Genomic DNA, 23,085 nt, shown 5'->3' with positions numbered 1-23,085 from the left:
GTTTCGACCTCTACCTTCCGGAACGGTTTAGCGAGAGCCGTCTTGCATCAACATGGAGACCGTCCTCATTGGCCCAAATCCTGTTGGTCACACTGCATGCGTCTATCGTTTGCGCCAACTCATCCCGCTCGGCACGTGCATGTGCTGATGCACTTTCACTCAGATCGAGTATGCTGTTCATCGTTGACATGTAAGAGACGGCCGCTACACTAACTCATGTGCAGTGTGCATCAGCGCGACATAGCGGTCCGATTATGAGCTTCATAGCATGCCCTTACAGATTGAAATTGGAACATTCAGTTCGGTCGCGGATGGAACTGAACCGCGATGTAACTACAATTGCGTATGTTGCTGACGAATGCCTTGCCGTTGAAAATTGCCAAGTTGCTGTCGCGTGGCGCTGGTCGTCTCGGTCTCGGTCTCACGAGTACAGCAACTCCATGCACGCCACTGAGGCTGATTGGCGCTCCATGACAGGTGTGATGCTTCAGTAAGGGCACCACAGTCCAGTATGTCTAGGTCGTGCCGCTACCAGTTGAGGGGTAACAACAATCGGTCTTCATGCCGAACTTGAAACATCTGCGTGTCATGATTTCGGCGAGTTGCACAACGTTTCTACATCCTGGCGGTCATCGAAACAACTGCCGACTTGTGCAGGTTGAGGCTGAGGGATCACCGCTGTTGCGGACGTTTCGTCCAACTTTCGATCACCCGCTGCACTGACACGGCACACGCTCCGTCCGGGAGATACTCGACAAGGATTCTTGGCCATCTATTCGTGGAGCTTGACACAAAGCTTAATTCAATGCGCTAGCGTCCGACTTCAACCAGGCTTGCGCGGGGTGGCTGACGGAAGCTAGTTCAGCGTTGATGAAGTGTATTGCGGGGTAATTCGACTCCCAAAGATCTCGTCTCTTGCAGACAGTCGCCTCAGAACGCAATGAGGGTTGGCTGGTATCGTCTTATCAAGTTGAATCCAAGCAGTTTGCGCTGTTTCATGGTATTTCAGGTGGGCTCGGGGAAAACGTCAAATGTGACCGAACCCTGGGTTTTCTATGCTTAGACATATCGGCAGCATGACAAGCGCTTGTCTAATCTCTTAGTGCCCCCTGCTGCTATCGGCAGCGTGACTATGTCTTTGCGCCTCAGTGGTGTATTACGACAATAATATCGGATCGCTACAACGTCAATTCTCCACTCGTCCTACAGCTTGCGCCTCGGTCCCTCAAGACGGAAGGTCGAGATTTGAACAGGGTATCACGTATGCCAGTTGCAGTTCCCTTCCTTATTGGATATCACTAGACCGGCACGCCGATGTTCATTTGCCATGATTGGTAGTACCCCGATGCGAGAGCACCTGGATGTTCTCAGCATGTTTCCATGCGAGTAAGCGGGTAGAAGTGGGTGTGTTGGCAGGCCATCTAGTAGGTTCAGCTCCTGCGCTATGGCTTCAGGACCCGGTTGCATCGACATGAGGCTACCTTGCCGTTGATAACGCCGTTTTCCAGGATGCGTGGAGTATATCTTTGCCGCAAAGTACACTGTGTTGCCCCTCAGTTAGCCTCCTCGACTGCTCAACCTTTTTTGATTCCCCATATCTTGATTGTTCATTGTTCGCTTGCTATTTGTTTGCTTCACGTCAGTTCATCATGGAGTTCTTCAGAAAGCAGGCCCAACGGAGTCGAGAAGCGATAGCCACCGACACCACCCTTCAGCGTACAGTACGGTATGGTAACAAGGCTGTTCGTGCCGCTCCATCGGTTGCGGGCCAATACCTGCTTCAAAAGGCGCCCATCATCCAATGGTTGCCAAAGTACAATCCACGATGGCTTCTCAACGACACGCTGGCCGGTATCACTGTCGGCGTGCTCCTTATCCCTCAGTCTCTGGCATATGCCAAGATTGCGACAATACCTGGACAATATGGACTCATGTCAAGCTGGCTACCAAACTTTCTCTACCTTGTCATGGGAACATCTAAAGGTAAGCCATCCAACTGGGGCCGATATTGACCGCTAACACCGTTCCCAGACTTGTCCACTGGTCCGACTTCGCTCATGGGTCTGTTGACGGCAGAAATCATTGCAGATGTTACTCAAGACGGATACTCACCACAAGCAATCGCTTCCGCCGTTGCCATGTCCGTCGGTATCTACTCTATGGCGCTAGGCTTGCTCAAGCTTGGTTTCCTACTAGAGTTTATTTCCGTGCCCGTTTTAAGCGGCTTCATCTCCGCCGCCGCCATCGTCATCATGCTCGGCCAAATCCCTTCGCTATTCGGCATCTCCGTCGGGTCTGGTACGGCCAACATCATCCATGACCTCTTCGCCAAGATACCCCAGTACGACGGTCCGACATGCGGAGTCGGTCTTGGTGGTTTGCTGATGCTATATCTCATGCAGAAGATGGGACAGCGCTGGGGCAAGAAGAACAAGGCTATATGGCTGTTGGCGCTTGGTCGCAGTGCTGTGGTACTCGTCCTCTTCGCTGGCATATCGTACGCAGTCAACAAGGACATCGACCTCGAGAACGATGACCCTGTCTGGGCACTGAGCAAAGTCAAATCTGATGGCATTGCAACACCTCGAATGCCCGACTCAGCTCTTATCGGAAAGGTGTTTGCTAGAAGTATTGCGCCCTTCATTGCTGCAGCACTTGAGCACTTGGCTATTGCTAAAGCCTTTGGCCGCAAGAATGGATATGTCACTGATGCCGCACAAGAGCTGGTCTACCTTGGGTTTACCAACTTCTTCAACTCCTTCTTCTCATCCATGGCAGTAGGTGGCGCCATGTCACGTACCGCTGTTAACTCAGAGTCTGGCGTCAAGTCTCCAGCATACGGTCTGATCGCTGGTGGTGTCGTCATCCTTAGTATCTTCAAGCTCTCACCAGCACTATACTGGATCCCCAAAGCCACACTTGCCGCTATCATCGTTACAGCAGTCTGGCACATCGTAGTTCCCCTCAAAGTCTTTTACGGATACTGGCGAACCTCGCTCGTCGACTTCACTACCTCAATGCTAGCCTTCTGGCTTACCCTCTTTGTCTCATCAGAAGTCGGTATTGGCACGGCTGTCGGATTCAACATTGTCTACCACCTTCTCTTCATGGCATTCCACCGCGTCCACCGCCTTACTTCCATCGAGGTAACCTCTCACGGTCGCCAGTCTGGCATGCATGCCACCCCTCTTGATACCCAAGTTTTCCGCATTCACCAATCCATGCTTTTCTATAATGCTTACCACATTAAAACACAATGCCTTGACGCGGTCCAGACTTTCAATTCTGGTGACGTGGCTACCCTCGAGGCTGCCCACGCAAACCGCAACTGGAGCGTCGCAGGCAAAGATCGTGCCTTGCGTCTACGCACCAAGGCCGAGATTTTGGAAGAACCTGTTCAGATCCGTAGTGTGGTGCTGGACATGTACGCGATGCACAACATAGATACGACTGGTCTCACCCATCTCAAGGATCTCAAGGCAGATATTGAAGCGTATGGCGGAAAGAACACACAGTTCAGACTTGTGGGCTTGAACGATCGCGTCCGCGAGCGCTTTGCGAGATTCGGATGGCAACTCCGAGACGCGACTGAGATGAACAAGAAAGGCACGGTAGTGTATGACACTGTTGAAGAAGCTGTCTTCCGTCGCTCTAGGACGTTTTCGTCGGATGAGATTGAGGTGGAACCTACTGAGGTGTTTGTCGTTGGGAATGAGAAGAGCAAAGTGTAGATGAACTGTTTATGATACGCATGCTGGATGTGCAACGTCTCTTCTTCATTATTCTCCTACTATACAAGTGTAGTTACACTGTTTTATGGCAATCTCTCTGTTATTCTTCTTACTGAGTTGTGGCATTGAACTTTTATACACAAGTCATGATTCGCAATCGAGCGATGAAACATCTTGTCTTCGCCTAGATATACCAAACTCTCATCACTCTCTGCCTTTCGTTTTCTCGTCCCTGTGCATTAGCTACTTTGTCGCTACTACCCATGCAATCCTTTAGGTGTTATCAGTTATCTCAGCAAGACTACCAAACATCTCTCTACAGTACTTCCTGTTACCCATCTTCTACTCCGCCTCGCCTCGTAATGGGTTCATAGTGCTGGATGTTTGATCCTAATGCAATTGAGATAGTATCACGCGAACCGTACGTGTAAGTCCAAAGATGGTCTCTTTGTTGAGTTGGTCAGGATTTAGAAACATTTCTAGCTGCGAAGTCGCAGCAGGGTGACGCTGGGAATACATATGGCTTTGTACCCTCAAAAGAGTTGTGTCAGGACATCATGACAGGACATAAAGCTGACGGTAGCGCCTCGTGGAGGCGTACTGGCTTGCCCTCATCTCGGTAGTGGGCCTTGAAGCTATCTTTTTTCTTGGCTGTACAAGAGTAGATTTCCCAGTAGTTTGCTTCGGAGCGGAAGACGAAAGCGAAGCAAGCGGATCGTCTAGCTCTTCTTGTGAACAGGTAAATATGATATCTAGAGTTTTGTGTATTGATCGTGGGAGTGTACAGTTCTTCTTGCGGCTAAGTGAGTATGCCGGCTGAAGAACTAGGCATCCATTGTGGGAGCGACATCACTTTCACTGTTAACTCAGACTTTAAGGTTCTAGGTATCCTCGAGAGCAATCGCTTGGTGTCTTCCTTCAGATTTTGGGAAGAAGTTAGTAATGTCTGCGGATTGTTGTCAAGCTCAAAACAGCTGTTCGGACGAGCAGGTGCCCAGGTGGTGTTAGTGCTCTAGGAAACATATCAAGGCCCCTTTGGACTTCGTTGAGTTACTCATTTCCTAGAAACGTCATAGCAAGCGAGATCGAGAACGTTGTTTGACTTTGTGGCTCATGGCTGGAAAACCCACTGTGATCGTGTCGTCAACTAGCGAGTTAGCCTTCGTCCTGTAGGCAGTGAGTGCAGAGCCAACAGATACAGGCTTAGTTGGCGACTTATGTTTTCCATGCTGGAGGAGTATACTACGAACAGATTCAACATCACTTTCTCCGCTACTTCGATCCGGTAAGCATAACGTGAGATAAGGCTGTTTTGTCTCTCCTGCGCCACTTCAGACAGACGACAGTCGTTCTGGAAGGCATGTGGGTGCTAGATCATATCGTAAACATCCGTAACACGTTCCAGCACCGATTGAATTCCACGACAGCTCTGGTTCTGGGCTTGAGATTCAGCTATCGGTAACATATTGTGCAATCGGATTGATCGGTACGTATGAATCCATCGAATAGCTGGGGGTAGGCGAGTCAGAGATTGACTAAGATAGAGATGAGGACGAGGCGGGCACTGTTTCATGTACATCTTCTTGAATCTGCTCACAACGTGTAGAAAGATGGCAACATTCAATGTCACTTTGCATCACTGCATTTGATACTTTTGAGAATCAGGTGCCGAATTTGGCCTCATAGTACTTTCCCATCTCCCGAAAGGCGCTACGTCCCTCTTATCCGGTCATACACTCCTCATGCGACGAGTGATCAGCTGTGCATGTTGGCTTGAACACCTTTTGATGTTGACAAGTGGAACTAATAATTGTCTTTACGATGCCGAGTAACTTGCAAGGCTTGCTGCCTGACGCTGGTATCATTTTAGCTTTCGATGATTGACATTTGGTCAGCATACCGAAAGCTTCTTTTGTACTTTGAGGTAAGTGCGCCCAATTGAGGAGGCATTTCATGCTGAAATCAGTGCATAAGTGTCGCTATCTTGAGCGCCCTGCAGTGATTCAGAGAATACAATTGTTGCGAAGTGGAAATTTGCCTTATTCCGCAAGTATCGGCGTTCCCTCCGCGGAGCTCAGAAATCATTGGACAAAGGCGAGCTCAAAGGGCGTCCCCCCTCCGGAGAGGCGTCGGAAGAGGACCTGAAGTGATAAACGCAAAGAAAAAGAAACCAACCGCATGATGCAGAACCAGCGCGTGACAAGCGTGACAAGAAACAAAATAGTGGTTCGGTTGGACCGAGCCGACGACAACAGCAAGCCTCTAGAGTATGTTAGGGAGAGAGTCTACGTCATCGGCTGCGGGCTAGTGGAAACAGGAATAGCGCAGGAGCGATCGGTGTGAGCTTGTCTGGGCAGGATTGTGAACATAATCTTCTGTTTGCATGAATGTATTGCTTTCTATAGCATGGGGTATCGATGAATCTCTTTAACGGCATAGATCAAAGCCAACTTTTAGTGAATCGTAATCTTCCGCTTACTTAGAACATTTGTCTGTTCTTCATCTCCACAGGCAAGAAGCACATCAACAGTGCAGATAGCCAGATACCACCAGCACCTAGCCAAAGGATACCAGAACTATTGTCAGCAAGAAGCTGAGCACCCGCATAGGGTGCGACAATTCCTGCAATGCGACCTAGGCACGAAAGCATGCCACTCACACTGCCGCGGTAAACGGTGTCGAAGAGTTCCGGAGCGGATGCATATAGGACGGCATTGAAATACTAAACTTCTATTAGTAAAAATAAAATAACGTTTGGATACCGCACTTACAGTTTGCATGATATATTCCAAAGCGTTCAAACCCACATAAGCCGCAGTGTTAGACACCTGGGTGTACATGGCCATAGAAACACCCTGGCAGAGAGCGGAGAAGACCAGAGACCATTTTCGGCCAACAAGAGGCAACTGGATAGATGCAAGAGCGAGGATAGCACCAATAATTCCGGGGAAGTAGATGATGAGGTACTGCTGATATGTGTCGCTCACGGTTCCCCGACCCTCGTCGACATTGTTGCGTAACAGGATAAGTGGAAGGAAGCTACCCGCAAGATTGAAGGACCAGTAGTCGCCCTAACCGTTGTTAGCAAATACCAGAATTTCTACGAGTGATGATGCTTACCATGTATGTGATCGCAAGTAAGACGAAAATAAAGGCGGATAGTTTGTTAGTAAAGATACCCTTGAGGCGAGTCAATTCTTTTCCAAATCCGCTAACGACCTTCTTGGTAGTGGTCTTGGTGTCTTGAGGGCCTTCTTCTGACACTCGTACGCTTGATGTAGCATTGGAAGAAGCATCATCTATGGCGGCGAACATCTCCATGGTCAACGTCGGGGCCGGTTGTTTGTTGAACTTTGCAATCTTGTGCAAAACATCGAGAGCCTCTTGCTCTTTTCCTCTCGCAAGCAAGAACTTGGGCGACTCATGGAAAGTGAAGACGAAGTAGCGGAGGAAGAACACTGCCAACGTCATGCATCCAAGAACGATGACAGTGTAGCGCCATCCCATGTTGCTGTCAACTGTACAGCAGGCTTCTCCAGAATTGACGCTGGGGCAAGCTGGCAAATCGGGATCACAGCGCCATTTGGCTTGACCGGTGGTGCCGTAGGCGATGCAAGATGCAATAGCAACACCGATTGGTTGCCACATGGAAAGAAGGGCGACAAGGAAACGTCGATTATGAGGTAGAAACTCAAGTGCTATGGTTGCATCAATCGGGATGTTGCCTCCGAGACCAAGGGACGCAAGGAAGTAGATAGCGCATATCGCACCATAATTGTACTTGGGGGCAGCCTGGTTACTGGTCAGTTTTTGATTGCAAAAAAGGTGGTTTTTGTTCGCATACCAGCAACAGCCCAAATATTGAAGTGATAAGGCAAGTGAGGTTGAAAGCCCATTTACGACCAATAATATCGACGGCAAGGCCAAAGCCAAGCGCACCAACAGCCAGTCCTGCGTTGGCAATTGCAAAGATGTCTCCAGTGTGTGCATCAGAGACTCCCATCTGTGGATACTTTAGCACGCGTTACCTGCTTGATGTTGCACAACTCACCTCCTGGTAGATGGCTGAAGCAATCAGACCGACACCTTGTGACCATGCGAGATCAAGAAAGTATCCAAAGCCACAGAGGAACCAGATGCATATTTGGTACTTTCCCATTCCGAACTTGTCAAGTTCAACATTGATCAAAGCGGCCTTCTTCTCGAAGGTATTGAGCGGGTTTGCGGCAGTGCCTTTGAGAATTGCAGCAAAGGACAAGTCGGTTTGGTCGACACGTTCTACGTCGTTGTAGATTGGAATCTCGACTTGAGGGCGCGCTTTCTCTGGGTGCTCGACAGGTATCTTCTCGGTCTCGGGAACCTCGATTGGTATCTTCTCATCATCGCTGAGGTGCGCTTTGCTGCGCTCCGACAGATTGGCGTCCATCTCGGTGGCGAGTGAGCGAGAGGTAAGGTGCAGGGTATTGTCAGATGACCTCACGTAGATTGAGTAAAGAGTGGTCGCCTCGTGGTAATGGCAGGTTACAGGACCGGTACAGTGGGACGAGGTATTATACATATGCGCGGGGAACACCCAGCCCTCTCACGCTACCACCGACTACTCGCGAAAACGGATCTAAGCGATAGAGGCGCTACCATCTAATCGCTGATCTGAGCCTTGTCCGTTCAACGGCCCCCGTCTCCAAGACGGCTGAGGTGCAGCTGATAGCATCTAATTGGTTGCCACCAACTGATGACGACATCGCAAGCGGCCCCGTCGCGCGACCTTGTCTGGCCTTGTCTCTTGCATGGAGCTGTAACTTCGGCATGGCCGTGTAGCTACAAACTCTGAACAGAGCTAACGAGATGCACTAACAGCGTAGGTACGCCAAACACCTGATAGGTTTGCGTCTCCGTGGTAATGCGGTTGTAAGACCCAGGCGGCGACACCAAACCATATGCACTATGCAGTGCCCAGACCAACGTATCCGCTCAAGGCTGAAGGTTACGCAGTCAGCTCAGCTGCCGCGTCAATTTCCAGCACGCTTGTTGCTAATTCTTCTCCACTTTCCTTCACTCCACTTTCACTTATTGCCGTGGAGCTCCAATACTAGTTTTAACATCCACAAAACCGGCGCTGAAACCGAGATCTCGCTTTTTGCCATAGTCTAGCCTCTCCATTTTTCCAAGATCTTGAGTTCATGATCAGAGGTCTATACCGGACATGGTCTAGCGTCAAGCCAGACAACGCCACCAAGCAGTACTTGCGTGGCCCGCTTCGGCTATCTGGCAACCGTCTTCACGTCACGATCAATGGGTTTTTTCATCGTATCCACTACTAGGGAAGCGCACTTGATACAGCTGTCTCAAAGTAGAACGTACGCCTGTTCAGACTTTGTTGCATTGATACAAGTTACTACAAAGATAGGGACCATGAAGGTGTGAGAATCTGGTTAAACATCATTATCTCACATGCTATTTACTCAGATTTCATCTCCCATGTATGTGCCTGTCTACCTTCCTAGTTCTATTATTCGACCCCCTCAACGAGGTTGTCCCTCTTTGGGAGAGAAATGCAAGCGTCCCTTTGCACGACAAGTCCTGATCTGCCAGTCGAAGCGCCTGTCAACGCCTTCCGCAACTGGTTCAAAATCGTAAACTCGGTACGGAGCTTTACAGCATACACAGCAACCTTGTAGAAGCCTTAAAGATTGAAGTACCCGCTGAAACACAACCCCATAACGCTGCAATCGAGTATGATTATAAGAACATTGACAGCGATGAGATTCCGAAGATTGGTACGCGTAGTATGGCGGCAGTTGCCAAGAAGCTCCATATTCTTGAGGTATGTGGCCGTTTCGCAGATGTAGAGAATGCTGATAAGGGTCTGCAAAAGTGAAAATACCAAGTCAGTGTGTGTCTCACATGCATTTTGGTACAGGCAGAACTTACCTCTTGGACGAAGAACGCGGAGACTTGCACTTTGTCCCAGGTAACATTGGCGTGGTGAAGTCGTGCTGTGAATTTTGGGTGACGCTATGATCGATTAGTATGGCACAGTTGCTTGCGACGAACGACGTGCAGCAATCATTCCGAGCAAAACTGTGGTGAGGCCAAATATGACCGAGTCAATTAGGATCATGTAGAGGACATAGCGTCCGACTTGCGTGTTCCTCAGTACGAGGTTGAGGCGAGAGTAAAGGACAAGTGACTGAGCGACCACATATGTCAACCACGCCAGCTCAACGACGATAGATGAGTATGCTTCCCATATGTGGAAGTTGAGTAAGAGGATCGCGATGCCATGAACGATGAGACCCCAGCTGCACAGTAGGCAACTCCAGAAGTACAAGCTGCGGCTTGTGGTCCTGGCGAGCAGGCGAACGTTGAGCTCGATGCAGAGGTACAACGCGACTCCCAAAAACGCTGCTGCGGTCATGGAGGACGGAAGGCCGCCAAATTCAGTTACTGCTGCGTGGATAACGTCTTCTGAGGTTGTGGACATGATGGCGAGCTTGAAGAAGATGTGCGTGGATTAGGTATGCAATATGCACCAGAGAGTCGAGTTTGCTGGTCTGAGCGAGATAAACGAGAGCTGATGGAAGGGTGGACTGGTGTGAAGAAAAGATTGAGTCGACGAACGAGGTTTCGCGGACCGTGCTTTCCTCAATCATCTTCATCTTCACCGTGACTACCACTTTGGACTTGACACCAACGAGGCGATGGTGCATGCGAGCACGTCGTACCTACCGAGCAGTCTGTTCTACCTAAGTTCTCTCTTATAGCACGGCAGAATGTTATGAATTTGTGCTGCTGTCCGGCAAGCAACATGGTGAAGTAACCATTGTCGAAAAGCAGAAATATTGAATGAGGTGATAAATTTTGAGATCTACCTGTTTTCTAGGTGCAACGGGTGACGAAGCATCGTACCAGCCATCATTACGCTGTGAAGATCATATGTTTTCGTGTTTCATACCTGAACGGCTCACTTCCCTGCATGTGTGTTGATCCCAGCGACGTTCTCCTGTCTGCTCAAGATCTTCTTAGGTCCCCAAGTACCAGCTCTACCACCAGGGTCAACACGATCCTTCTTGGGACTCATCCTCTCACCACCCCCAACCCCTCCACCGATCTCGTTGATATTCTTGGGAGCAGTAGCCATCTTGAGGGTGGACAGAGAATTCAATGGTATCGCGGGAGTGCTTGCAGAGCCACTACCACCGCCGCATCTCTTGCTCTTGGGCTTCTTTCCAACTGAAGTCTCAATCCAAGCACCTCCCTCCTTCTTAGCCCTGCGCTCAGCCTCTTCTTTTTCGCGCTTCATACGCTGCTCTGCCTCTCGCTCTCTTGCCGCCCTGTCACGAGCCTCACGTCGAACACGTTCCTCCTTGGCCCGCAATTCTGCTGCCTGCTTCTCTCTCATGACACGCTCACGAGCTTCGTAGGCTTTGGCAAACTCGTGTTGCTCGAATCGGATCTGAGCTTCGGCCTCGATTCGGGCCTCAAGCTTGATGCAAGGGTAGCAAGGGAAGTGCGACGGACGGGGCTTGTCGTCTTCGCTGATGTCGGGACACACTGTGTTGGATAGAAAGCCTGTGCGGCACATTTCGATGTAGGGGCGGTCAGAGAGGTGGTTGCATGTGTGCAACTTCTTCCAGTAGAGACACATGTTAGACAGATCTAGACACAGTCAGCGACTTGTGGGAGATACGAGTTTTGGATGCACTCACGTCCTCAAGGCGTAACTCCAGATTAAGACGAGCGGGTGCTGGTACTTTGAGGGATACTGGAAGAAAGGAAAGCAGGTAAGGGCGGGATAGTTGTCACTGTAGACCCCAAGATGGTTGGCAAGTCACGCCAGTGAGGTGAGAGAAGGTTGTTGAGTAGCCCATGCTTCGTGAAGGTGGCTTGTCGCATGTGACTGGCAAGAGCGCCCAAGATAGGTGAGGGAAGACGGTAACATGCGAGGGAGGAGCGGTCCTGGCTCAACTGGGAAGGCAATAACAGAGCTCAGGCACTAAACGGCAACTAGACAACGACGAGTTCTGGTGCATGGCTAAGGCCAGCGGTACGAGATACTGAAACTATAAAGGGTATATCCATCGCATTATGCGGACCGCCAGCAATTTGGTGTGCATCTGTACACACGCCTAGCGTATCCTACCTACCCTGAAACATGCGCAAGACAGCATATCGCACCCAAGCGATGCCGCCAAAAATGGCCCTAGAAGTACACAGAGAGTGGTGGAGAAGGACGCAAAGACATCTACGCCTTCATCTTTCGTCGCATCTCAGGGCGGGCGCCACGGTGCTCGACCTCGGTGATGCGGCTACCGCCTATCTCCTTGATCTTGGCCACAAGGGTATCGGTCTGATCGAGCTCTTCAATATCGTCGCCACCTCCGATGCTCTTGCCCATCAGTAGAATGTTGGGCACTGTCCGCCGACCTGTAGACTTGTGTAGGAATGCTTGTAGTTGTTGGCCTATGGGGCTTTGATCGAGCTCAACGACGTAGGGTTCGGGTTTGATGTTGTATCTTTCGAGGAGAATGTGTTTCGCTTTCTTCGAGTAAGGGCAGTAGGATTTGGAGAAGATGATCACTGTGGTTGGTTAGTGACTACGCGTGGGATAGGGGTAATGCAGGAGTAGCGTACTTGGGCTCTTCTTCAGGATGGCATTGAGCTCCATCTCAACTTCATGGTCTTCGAGTGTCTCATTCTCCTTCATCGCTGCTTGGTCGTGCGGTCTACCGCCCTGTTGCGCGACGCCAGGAACTTTGTCGCCATCCATCTTGACTCTGCCCGCGACGCTCTTCTGGTCTTGACCCTCAACTTGGACCTTGTGGTCTGCGTATTTGTTCTCGGCGTTCTTCTTAGCCTGATCCTCGGCAGCTTTGAGTCGCGATCCGACGCTCTCTGCGTCGCGTTGCTTGGCCGCTTCTGCGTATTCTTTCTCTTGTAAGGCTTGTTGCGTCTTTGTATAGAAATCCGATGATTGTGTTTGATGTGCTGCTCTTGACATGTAGAAGAGGACAACAATTGTGGTGACGATGAGGATGCCAAAGAACTTCATGCGACGTTGTGAGGGCATGATGGCGATGTGTGTACGGGTTAGATATGTGTCGTTTGGTGAGCGGGCTCGTTCGTGCTCAGAACTTGCTAAGCTGATGTATAGCTCGAATGCTGTCAAGTACCAATGGCGCCGATAGCATGTAGTCTCGGGTATATGGGTTGATGAGGTGGTGCTGGTAGAATCCGAGGCTCGAAACAGTTTCCCAGGCTGCAAGTGTCGCACGAGCAGCGGATTAGCGAGCGCGGGCGTACAGACGCGTACTATCGATTGGACGTTTATGATACGTGCGGCATAATCCTGTAAGTAGACGTGTACAGAAAAGAGGTACACAATAACTGCTGTTGTCGTTGAGGCAGTGCGATGGTTTAGAGTGTGTTGGAGGGTTGGTGGGCCCTTTGGAAACAATGTGGAGAGATGGTGGCCCTGGCTCCTGCTTTGGTTCGCGTCATGCCGCTTTCCGCACGTCTACTCAACACCATCCTTGTCACCTGCCCGCCTGCCAACGCTGTGATTCGCGACTCTACGCCACGGTGCCTGCCTAAATTCTTCCTTAGTCACGACGAGCCCTGGTTGCGACAGAGTCGCGTTGGCTTCTTCTTTACTCGTGCACTGCCATATGGGCCTCATGTCCGCCTGGAACGCATTACATAAGGTTGCGTCGAGATGTCAAAGTATCGCATCGCATCAGGACAACTTGAACAAGTCCCCTGTTGAAGGCCCCCATATTAACTTCACAGGCGCACCACTACAGAAGGCTCAAATGTTATGCTGTGCCCCCTCTGACCATCCATCCCTGACCGGCTGCGCTATCGAAATGCGCCCGATGCTCCGTCGGAGCGTGACAGCGCGTTGAACTCAGAGGCCTCAGGGTTCGAGACCACGAAAGTCGGATCTTCTACTCTATGAAAGCACACATCTGTTGCTTGCCGACTTGGTCTAAGAGCTACCTTATGCTCTACCAGATTCTACTCGAAGTATAGAGTAAGCTCCCCGCATCGTGGGTCTCACGAGGACATGCAGGCTGCGGCCAGGTTCTCCACAAACACGGCTGCAGTGCTGTACTGAGTTTAGCGCCTAGCCATACCGCTTTCGTACATTCCGCTATTCACTCCAGAGTGTGATGCTTATAAGATATAAATTCGACAAGTAGTTGCATCTCCTAATCTAGCATCGGAGTACATCAGCAGATCACACTTTTCCTTACAGCTCTACGCATTGGATCATTGCATCATCTGCCAGCCCACTATGTCTCTACCGACTCCGCACCTCTCATCGACGCCCATATCCATCGTACCCTCAGCGTCCGAAGTAAAGGCCGGGAGGCTCAACCAACGCAATCTTGAGATCGCGATTAGAGCGCTCTCTCGAGATGGCCTTGTGGTGCTGGAAGACATGGTTGATCATGCAGTCTTGGACCGGCTGAATAAGAAAATGGTCCAAGATGCACTCGAACTGCAGGCAAGGAAGGACAGTCCCTTCAACTACAATAAAGGCAATATTCAGCAAGACCCTCCTATGACCAATGAGTGGTTCAGCGATGAAATCTACATCAGTAAGTGTTCAGTTCGGCTAGTTTTCCGACCGTCCGAACGCATACTAATGACAGATCACAGACCCGATTGTCACACAAGTCACTTCAACCACACTCGGTCCCGGACCTTCGTTGCGCTTCATGTCCGGAAACACTGCCCTGCCACCTACTGCTTCATCGCCGCCAGCTTCTCAACCGACCCACAATGACGCAGACTTCGATCACCCCTCAATTCCCTTCGCTCTCGTGGTAAATGTTCCTCTCGTAACAATGACACCAGAGAATGGGTCGACGGAAATCTGGCTCGGCACACATCAAGGAACCACTATTGCCGACCAAGAGGGTGAACACGGCGATCGTGCTAGCGGAAGGATCAAGCAGCATCTCCTTAACGCTCGCCGCGAAGTCCGACCACCATCTCAGCCAGTTGTTAAGAAAGGTAGTATTGTCGTTCGCGACCTTCGGCTTTGGCATGGAGGAAAGCCCAACCTTGGTCAAGACCCGAGAGTTATGCTTGCAATGAGTAAGTCAACGCTGCCGTTGTGTCTTCTACGTACCTGAACTTTTGCAGTACACTTCGCGCCATGGTACAGGAACTCGATGCAAGTCGAGTTTGCTGAAGAGCTTGCCGATCGGTTGTCCTATGAAAAGACGGGTTTGCAGATCGCTGCCACTTACGTGTCTAGTGAGCATCTGCTTAAGAGTTACCTAAACAGGCCTTACGGCAACGCGTACGATTTCGATCAGACCGAGAAAATTGAGGGCATATTCTGAGGTGAGCTTGGCCGCTGCTGATCACTATCTCTACGTCTGTTCAGTCACCAGAATTGCAACGTACTATTGTCATTACCTAGATATAGCAATATTCACACTCCGCTCCGCTCACTTGGCATTTCAAATTCACATATATGATACCCCATGCTTTTGCAGGATATCACCCGTGCAGCTAGAGGTGTGTCAGCACCACCGCCAAGAAACTATATGCGCGCATAGCTGGAGTCAATTTCTCATTGGCAGGGCGGCTTACGCGAAGTGCTCAGTAAGCTTCCATAGCACGTCAATCAAAGCACACGCTGAAGCTTGGCGGCCACTGAGCGAACATCAACATCAGCATCAGATCATTTCACCCTGTGTTCTCTTTCTCTAGTCTTGATTTTTTGTTCATTCTCCTGGTGATACTTCACCTTGTTTCCGCGGTTGTCGACCAATCTGGTCGAATTTATCCTTAGTTACTGCAAAGCCCCATCAATCCCACTCGACCATGTACGTCTTACCGGACATTCAGGATATTCATGTCACAATGACACAACCAATCGTCGAAGTAAATGCCGGGGATGCCACCAGTGGTTTCAAAACAGCATTAGCAGTAGAGGTACCGTTGATGGTCTTGGCTTTGAGCACCGTCATCCTGAGAGTGTACTCAAGACTAGCGATTAAGAGGAAGATCGCACCTGATGATGTTCTAATTATGTTGGGCACGGTATGTAAGGGACTAAACTAGCCCGTCGCTCTGTACAGCCCATGCCTGACCGAAGCTGACCACGACCAGGCCGCGGCTGTCGCACGAACCGTGATATCTTGTATGAGTGCGGACGACAACTGGGGCTACGACCGAAAGGGGTGCGCATGGGTTGCATCGAATAATAGGATCTGTGCTAATCATTATGCTAGTCCCGATAAAACATCGGAAATTCCATTTTATCAAGTGCGTCATTCCCCTGGTGCATCATAACATGCTAACATGTGTTAGCACATCTTCGAGCGCCGTGTTGCGTACATCTTCGCTGTCACATTCACGCGGTTCTCGGTTTTGGCTTACTACCTTCGAATCTTCCCACCGGGAATGGCATCGCTCCGAAGATGCTGTTACATTCTTCTCTTCCTGGCGCTTGCGCATTTTATCGAAGTACTCACCGTCCTCATAGTCTTGTGCGAAGACATTAGCAAGCTATGGACCAAGAACTGGCTCGACTTCACTGGATCACAGTGCTTCAGCTCCGCGATATATAGCTACTCTGCAGCCATTGGTGATAGTATAGTTGATAGCTTGATCTTCGCACTCCCGATTCCGTACGTGTGGCAGCTCTCCAAACTAAAGATCCGACAACGACTCGGCCTCGTACTCATCTTTGGTCTGGGATTTATTGTTTGTATTGTCGCCCTTCTCCAGATTCCGTTCATTAAGCGTCGCGAAGGCAACATGCGGTACTTTGGCAGCGCTGTCAACATTTTAGTTGCCATTCAAATCTCATTTGCCATAATCGCAGCGTCGCTGCCAGATCTGCGCGCATTGATTGCACGCAGCTTCTCGAAATTCTCGCCACTTCACCACCGCAGTCTCGCCACAGTTTCTAGCAGTGATGAAGAAAGACACCGAGGTGGTCGGAGTGACGTCGAGCAAGGATTTCCAAATCCGGACGCAGTTGAAGGCCTTTGTGCAGCGTCTGAGAGCAAGAGGCTGTTCAGAAAACCAGATTGGCTGAGGAATAGCATACCGGGGAGTTTGATGTCGACGGTGATTACACACAACGAAGTTACCAGGCTCTCAACCGAGGACGTTTCGAGTATCCCTCAGAGGCCAGAGAAAGCAGCAAGCTGAAAGAAATTTGTGAACTATGAGCGGCCGTGCAGTTTGTGAAGAGAGGCTAGATAAAGATTGATGTTGCGTGACAGCAGTTTCGTCTTCTCTCAGATCTACATTCTAAACTAGAGGGGTGCGTTAGTGGTACGTTTATGTCTGAAACCCCCTTTCGTCAGATGGAGGTGGTGCTAACGGCATGCAGCCGAGACTTACAGAACGCGCACGGCAACCCAAGATACCGAGTCGTCAGCTAATGATAAGCTGTAACTAAGTACTCTCAGCTGCGGCATGATAGATAGATGGGATTCCAGTACGCCCGCTTGTCTGCGTCTTTCACCAGATGACTAAAGTCATTAAGCTTTGCTCGGTGAACTGGATGTACTGTGTCTTGGACCTGTGTCACGTCAACGCTGCGAGATTTCCGGTGTCAAGATAAGCCATGTCTGAGAATTTGGAATACGGGATATAGCTATCTCGTCAGCTGAGATGATTGCTACCACGTCTTGCAACATACCTAGGTACTCATGATGACGATTGGGTTTTCCGGCGGAAAACGCTTCATTGCCAGATTCAACTGGACCAGTTAGTAAATACTCTTCATCGTTGTATGTAATATCGCTTTCTTTCCGGACTGTCTATCAACCTATTGCGTCCAGTATATAAGTTGTACTTTGTGACACAGCATTGTTAAAGACGGAGTTGGAGACTTCCAACGTTGCTAAGATGATACAATCCTTGGCTTGATCCACAATATGAGCTATACAATTTAGGCAGGCGTTTCCGGCTTTAATGTGGTAAGTCTCCTAAAAGGCTGCTTACACATCCCTCCATCACTCAGCTGGAAGCCGCTAAGTTAGCTTACATGCACGCGTCAAGGACCGGATGCGGTTAGACTGTCCGCATGCTGCTACCTCGTACGTTCTTCCAACTTCTCGGGACTAACCAAGCCACTAAGCATGTGAGAAGGCTTCCCGACGGCAGCGCTCTCCATGTTTTGTGCCTCGATATTGTCGGTGCATGAAGTTGGAATCCAGGGTGCATGCTATTTGCATTCAGCAATGGGAGATATAAGATAGTGCAACCGCGCAGGTTGAGGTCTGCATTCTGTTTACAAACTACCTAATTGTATCGCGCACCTGAACCCTGAGAATGGCACCCAAGTACGATTTCGTGATCATTGGCGGTTCGTTCCCACTGTCCTCCTATGGATCCTTGAACACTAATAGTCCCGTCCTCAGGTGGAACATCAGGCTGTCTCCTCGCCCACCGGCTCTCCCATTCGCTACGCAAACCCTCTGTTCTTCTCCTTGAAGCAGGCACCACACCCTCTGGTGACTACCTCCGTGCGCCCTACCACCGTTACTACGCCCAAGCTCTCCGTCCAGATCTTGACCACGGCTACGTCTCCGAACCTGAGCCCGCTTTGAACAGCAGAAACATACCGTATACAAGAGGCAAGGGTCTGGGCGGGAGTTCCATCTTGAACTTCGCCGTTTATCTGTACGGCAGTGGCGAAGATTACAATCGCTGGAGCGATCTAGTAGGCGACGAGAGCTGGAAATGGGAGTCGGTCAAGAAATCTTTCCAAGCTATCGAGAACTACGACTTCTCGGGTTCAGAAGACTACAAACATCTTGCTGATCCTAGCACTAATTCCCATGGTACGAAAGGGCAGTTGAAGGTTGGTCTCCCGCCTGTGCTCGAACAAGGCGTAGTGCCACAGATGGAGGCACTGGCTGCTATGGGAGAAAAGATCAACCTTGATCTCAATTCGGGCGACCCGATAGGAATTGCAGTCTTCCCGCATAGCTATAGTAAGGAGGGGAGGAGTACTAGTGCGATTGCGCATTTGGTAGACCTGCCGAGCAACCTTGAGGTGTGGACAGATGCGAAAGCGGAAAAGTTCGTATGGGAGGGGAAGAAGGTCGTTGGCGTTGTCACGGAAGACGGACGAGAAGGTACAGCCTTGGACTAAGATTAATCAGAGAAATTACAAGCACTGACAAGATACCAGCAATGGCAAACAACGAAGTCATCCTTTGCGGCGGCTCGATCGACACGCCAAAGCTCCTCCTTTTAAACGGCATCGGACCGCAATCCGAGCTTGAGGCAGTTGGTATCGACGTCAAGATCGACTTGCCTGGGGTCGGGAAGCACCTTAAAGATCACGTCCTCACCTTCATGACAGTCGAAGTCTCGGGCTCAATCAACTCCAAATACGCCTTTGACAATAACCCCGCCCTTGTCGCTGAAGCTCAAGAATCCTGGACCAAAGACCAAACTGGCGCTTTCGCCCTCCAGAATTCCTCGCTTTGGGGCGGCTTCCTCAAACTAACGGATTTGGAATCGTACGAGGAGTATTCGGCGCTTCCACTCGATGTCCAGGAATTTCTGTCCAGAGATCAAGTTCCGACATACGAGTTCATCAACAACTCCATACTCTGGCCACCAGGCACACAGCTCGAGGAAGGGAACACATATATGACTTTCCTTGCTTTCCTCATGAACCCTCAGTCCAGCGGTTCCGTCACACTCCGGTCAGCAAATGCGTCTGAGAAACCAGTCATTGCGCTAAATTTCCTCACGCACCCCTTCGACGTCCGTGTTTTTCGCGAAGCTATCCGCAACACGTGGCAGAAAATAACCGGAAATCCTGTCGTTGCTCCGCATATTGTGCGTACCATTCTTGGGCCAAAGTCCATGGGTGATGCGGATTTGGATGATTTTGCAAAGGCGAATGCCAGTACAGTTTGGCATGCTTGCGGTACTTGTAAGATGGGAAGGGACGACGATGCAGAAGCGGTTGTGAGCAAGGAGTTCAAGGTTAGGGGAGCGGAGGGGTTGAGGGTTGTGGATATGAGCGTTGCACCTCTTACAACCAATAATCACACGCAGGCTACGGCGTATCTCATTGCGCAAAAAGCGGCGGAGAAGATGGTTGTGGAGTATGGACTCGATAGGGTGAGCTGAAGAGTCACACGTTTGTGTGGTGGGTATGGTGGAAGCACGCTTTACTGTCCTAAGAGCGAGACGTGAGTCAATATGAAATGTGAAACTATGCGGAGAAAGTCTTGACAACAGAGACTTGACCTTCCTTTTCGGTGACGTTGACAGCTTGGTGCGTACTTGTCATCGACTTACGGTGTAGTGGTTGGCATGTGCAAAACGGAAGGGCCAGTTGCCAGCACAGCAGGCGGCCCACAACATCACACGAGCCCTGCAGGTACACGGCGGAAGATATTTATAGCCGGCCGGAAATCTGGAGTCTGGATCTTGACAACGAGCAGGACAAGTCAACGGTTTTTCGGAGGCAGCGGAAAGAAGTATAGCGAGACCAAGAAGCTATGCGCGACTAAGGCAAACCACTGCACCAGCTTGCAGGCTGCATGCGCAGAACCACGGGACTCCGCGAGGCAGAGTGCTTGAGGAACTACTGCCCGAAGCCAAGACAGGAATCTGGCTTTGACCAACACGGGCCGGGCACATCCTTCTGGGGGAAATTGCTATGACGGATGGTGGTATTGAACGTGCGCTGAGACGAAGAGGGTGCCTAGGTGATGCCGCGACGGTCGTTGCTGGGTGAACCGGAGGCGGAGCGAGCGCTCAGCGTCACTGTAAACGACAACCCCCTCTGATAGAGTCGTGAGGCAGCACACATCTTCTCACGGAACGCGAACTCACTTGATTGACATCACGAAAACGACACGACGTACTGTTCCCACTACTGGACTCTAGCCAAGTTTCAAAAATCCCGCAAGCGCATAACCCCGGTGTTGCTGGAGTTGGTGAGGAAAGGTCCCCCAACCACCCCCAACCTCTCCCGCGGTTTCCAACCACACGATTATTCCAAGTGTACCCTTTTCTTTGCGCACCTCCTCCTGCACGATTACACACATCCTACCACCCTTTCTTCTCTCCATAATTCAAGTTCAAAATAATAGCTGACTTTTTGTGGTTCCAAACTTGCACCACCAGCGGAACCAGTCACCCACGCCAGCAGACACACGAAAGACACGCTAGCCAACGGATCGACCCCGCAGCACCAATATCCACCCATTCACCGCTCCCACGCCGACTGCGCGATATCTACGAATTGCAGAGCGCTTCTTCTTTCGCTTCTCCCCCCGTTTCCTGCAAACGGTCCTATCTATTCCAATCGCAGTAACCTCGTTCTTACTGCGTTTGGTCCTTCAATCGCTCATCTCTAACCATGTGGCTTTTCAATGCTCCCCCAGCCGTACTCGGCCTGGTCGCATTGGCACACCTGCCTTCAGCTCTCGCAAAGCCATACCCCGTCCACATTGAAGAGTTCCAAGAACTGCACAACGCGTCGCAGATTGTCAAGAAGGCCGACTGCGACAACCCTTGTGGTTACGGAGGCTGGCTATGCTGTCCCTCGGGTTCAACTTGCTACACCGACGCAAGTAACCAGGCGCAATGCGGCTCTGGTGGAGCGACCACAGAAGCAGCAGGCGGCTACTGGCAATACCACACCACAACATACGTCGAGACAGTCGGTCTCCTCACAAAGACCGAAGTCTACAGCACATATGTCCCTGCCGTCGCAACGCAGACATGTAGCCAGTCGCAAAACCCCTGCGGTTCTACTTGCTGCGACTCAGGCTTCTACTGTCTGTCTTCCAGCGCCGGCACTTGCGCGCTGATCGCTGGTGGCAGCTCCGGAGGTATATCACCATCTGCTCCTTTGCGACCAACTAGCTCAGGCGTAGTAGTCATCACCTATACCGGGACCCCCACCGCGACTGTTCCCTTCCAGACACCCATCCCCACCGGCGCAGCAGGCGGCGGCCTCGTCCCAACTGAAGAGAGCAACAGCGGCCTCAGCGGCGGTGCCATCGCTGGTATCGTTATCGGTGTTATCTTGGGCATATTGCTACTCCTCCTTCTCTGCCTCTTCTGCTGCGCTCGCGCTCTCTTCGACACTCTTCTTGCCATCTTCGGCATCGGCAAGAAGCGCAAGCACACGCACGAAGAAACCTACATCGAAGAGCACCACCACAGCGGTGGCGCTGCTGCCGGAGGTCGCTGGTACGGAGCCGGTCGTCCTTCTCGCCCATCGCGCGCTGGTTCTGAGAAGCACAGTGGTGCGAAGAAGGGTCTGGGCCTTGCGGCTGGACTTGGTGGTCTCGCGCTCGCTTTGGGCCTGAAGAGGAGACATGATGCCAAGGTTGACGATAAGAGTACCACTGTCAGTGGAACATCATACATGTACAGTGATTACACAAGTTCGAGTAAGTAAATCCACGGCCTTGGGACTACCAGCAGTTTACTAACAATCATACAGGCAGCGCAAGTTCATCAGACCGCCACACACGCCGAACACGCCACTCATCGAGAAGATGAACGTCCCACCAAACGGAATCTCTCTAGCAACTTTTCAAAACTGTATAAAGTCTTTTTTGCTTTCTCCTTGTGTCTAGCTCCGTGCTGATACCTTATGGCATGGGTGGGTTTTATTGTGGGTACACGGGGCTTCGACAATGTTGACCCTGTTGGCGTTACTTGGGCGTTTTCAGCGGAGTTCGCTCACGACTGCAAAGCGACGACTGTGTTATGTTTTGGTTTACTTTTCTTACTCTCTCGACGTATGCGATTAATGAGGAAATGCGTATGCGAGGATATGAGACATGGGATGGAAGAAAGATGTATATGAAAGCAATGGAATGGAAATGGAATCAAAGACGACTGTGAACTCAAGGCTTGGTCTATAAAACTCTATTGAACTGCATACTTGTGTGTATTACTGCGTTCCGCTCGCCGGGTCCGATGGCAGAGGAGGCATCGTTCCCCTTTGACTTTCGTCGTAACCGGCCCACGGAAAGGGTTGTAACTCATTCCATGGAACCTTGTACAGAAATATTCCCATCGTAGACGATGGAAGGTGAACGGGACGGGGTGGATCAGGCGTTTAAGCGAATTTGCACGGCGGAAGTGATCGCAAGTCGTTTAACACCAAGTCGAATCTTATATCCACAGAATGTGGTGAGAGTACCGTGTTCCCTACGGTATGGAGTCTGACGCTGACCGTATCTGTGGACAGGAGATGGCAGAAGTAGAAATGCAAATTGATGGTTGGTTGCGGACCCAACAACAAAGGATTCTTGATCCAACTCTCGATCAGGACTTGCGCGATAGTCCCACCTACCACCATTGCACATTGCTGATAAAG

At 50.6% G+C, this 23,085-nt stretch overlaps 9 protein-coding genes across 9 annotated transcripts; 5 read left to right on the top strand and 4 right to left on the bottom strand.

The window, feature by feature from the left end:
* Nucleotides 1-1,649: 1,649 nt before the first annotated feature.
* On the top strand, nucleotides 1,650-3,731 carry AA0111_g6633 (hypothetical protein; the record flags this gene model as incomplete). The annotated part of the gene is made up of 2 exons (XM_028652877.1): nucleotides 1,650-1,983; nucleotides 2,032-3,731. The coding sequence occupies 2 exons, from the start codon at nucleotides 1,650-1,652 to the stop codon at nucleotides 3,729-3,731; spliced, it is 2,034 nt and encodes a 677-aa protein (XP_028505864.1).
* Nucleotides 3,732-6,210: 2,479 nt separating this feature from the next.
* AA0111_g6632 (hypothetical protein) lies at nucleotides 6,211-8,157 on the bottom strand (the record flags this gene model as incomplete). Its single annotated transcript, XM_028652876.1, has 5 exons — nucleotides 6,211-6,453; nucleotides 6,503-6,802; nucleotides 6,852-7,523; nucleotides 7,576-7,734; nucleotides 7,783-8,157. The coding sequence occupies 5 exons, from the start codon at nucleotides 8,155-8,157 to the stop codon at nucleotides 6,211-6,213; spliced, it is 1,749 nt and encodes a 582-aa protein (XP_028505865.1).
* A 1,599-nt stretch (nucleotides 8,158-9,756) lies between these two features.
* AA0111_g6631 (hypothetical protein) lies at nucleotides 9,757-10,215 on the bottom strand (the record flags this gene model as incomplete). The annotated part of the gene is made up of 1 exon (XM_028652875.1): nucleotides 9,757-10,215. The coding sequence occupies one exon, from the start codon at nucleotides 10,213-10,215 to the stop codon at nucleotides 9,757-9,759; it is 459 nt and encodes a 152-aa protein (XP_028505866.1).
* A 480-nt stretch (nucleotides 10,216-10,695) lies between these two features.
* AA0111_g6630 (hypothetical protein) lies at nucleotides 10,696-11,316 on the bottom strand (the record flags this gene model as incomplete). The annotated part of the gene is made up of 1 exon (XM_028652874.1): nucleotides 10,696-11,316. The coding sequence occupies one exon, from the start codon at nucleotides 11,314-11,316 to the stop codon at nucleotides 10,696-10,698; it is 621 nt and encodes a 206-aa protein (XP_028505867.1).
* Nucleotides 11,317-11,976: 660 nt separating this feature from the next.
* On the bottom strand, nucleotides 11,977-12,801 carry AA0111_g6629 (hypothetical protein; the record flags this gene model as incomplete). Its single annotated transcript, XM_028652872.1, has 2 exons — nucleotides 11,977-12,311; nucleotides 12,366-12,801. The coding sequence occupies 2 exons, from the start codon at nucleotides 12,799-12,801 to the stop codon at nucleotides 11,977-11,979; spliced, it is 771 nt and encodes a 256-aa protein (XP_028505693.1).
* Nucleotides 12,802-14,028: 1,227 nt separating this feature from the next.
* Nucleotides 14,029-15,088, top strand: AA0111_g6628 (hypothetical protein; the record flags this gene model as incomplete). Its single annotated transcript, XM_028652871.1, has 3 exons — nucleotides 14,029-14,335; nucleotides 14,397-14,837; nucleotides 14,886-15,088. 3 exons carry the CDS (start codon nucleotides 14,029-14,031, stop codon nucleotides 15,086-15,088), a joined length of 951 nt encoding a protein of 316 aa, XP_028505692.1.
* A 526-nt stretch (nucleotides 15,089-15,614) lies between these two features.
* Nucleotides 15,615-16,913, top strand: AA0111_g6627 (hypothetical protein; the record flags this gene model as incomplete). Its single annotated transcript, XM_028652870.1, has 4 exons — nucleotides 15,615-15,794; nucleotides 15,864-15,934; nucleotides 15,986-16,019; nucleotides 16,065-16,913. The coding sequence occupies 4 exons, from the start codon at nucleotides 15,615-15,617 to the stop codon at nucleotides 16,911-16,913; spliced, it is 1,134 nt and encodes a 377-aa protein (XP_028505701.1).
* A 1,131-nt stretch (nucleotides 16,914-18,044) lies between these two features.
* AA0111_g6626 (hypothetical protein) lies at nucleotides 18,045-19,865 on the top strand (the record flags this gene model as incomplete). The annotated part of the gene is made up of 3 exons (XM_028652869.1): nucleotides 18,045-18,078; nucleotides 18,134-18,853; nucleotides 18,910-19,865. 3 exons carry the CDS (start codon nucleotides 18,045-18,047, stop codon nucleotides 19,863-19,865), a joined length of 1,710 nt encoding a protein of 569 aa, XP_028505700.1.
* A 1,240-nt stretch (nucleotides 19,866-21,105) lies between these two features.
* On the top strand, nucleotides 21,106-22,259 carry AA0111_g6625 (hypothetical protein; the record flags this gene model as incomplete). The annotated part of the gene is made up of 2 exons (XM_028652868.1): nucleotides 21,106-22,147; nucleotides 22,201-22,259. 2 exons carry the CDS (start codon nucleotides 21,106-21,108, stop codon nucleotides 22,257-22,259), a joined length of 1,101 nt encoding a protein of 366 aa, XP_028505699.1.
* Nucleotides 22,260-23,085: the final 826 nt, after the last annotated feature.

This window comes from Alternaria arborescens (assembly GCF_004154835.1).
Source record: "Alternaria arborescens strain FERA 675 chromosome Unknown contig_14, whole genome shotgun sequence".
Classification (NCBI taxonomy): Eukaryota; Fungi; Ascomycota; class Dothideomycetes; order Pleosporales; family Pleosporaceae; genus Alternaria; species Alternaria arborescens.
The sequence above is the reverse complement of the archived record's forward strand: the minus strand, read 5'-3'. Positions and strand labels throughout refer to the sequence as shown.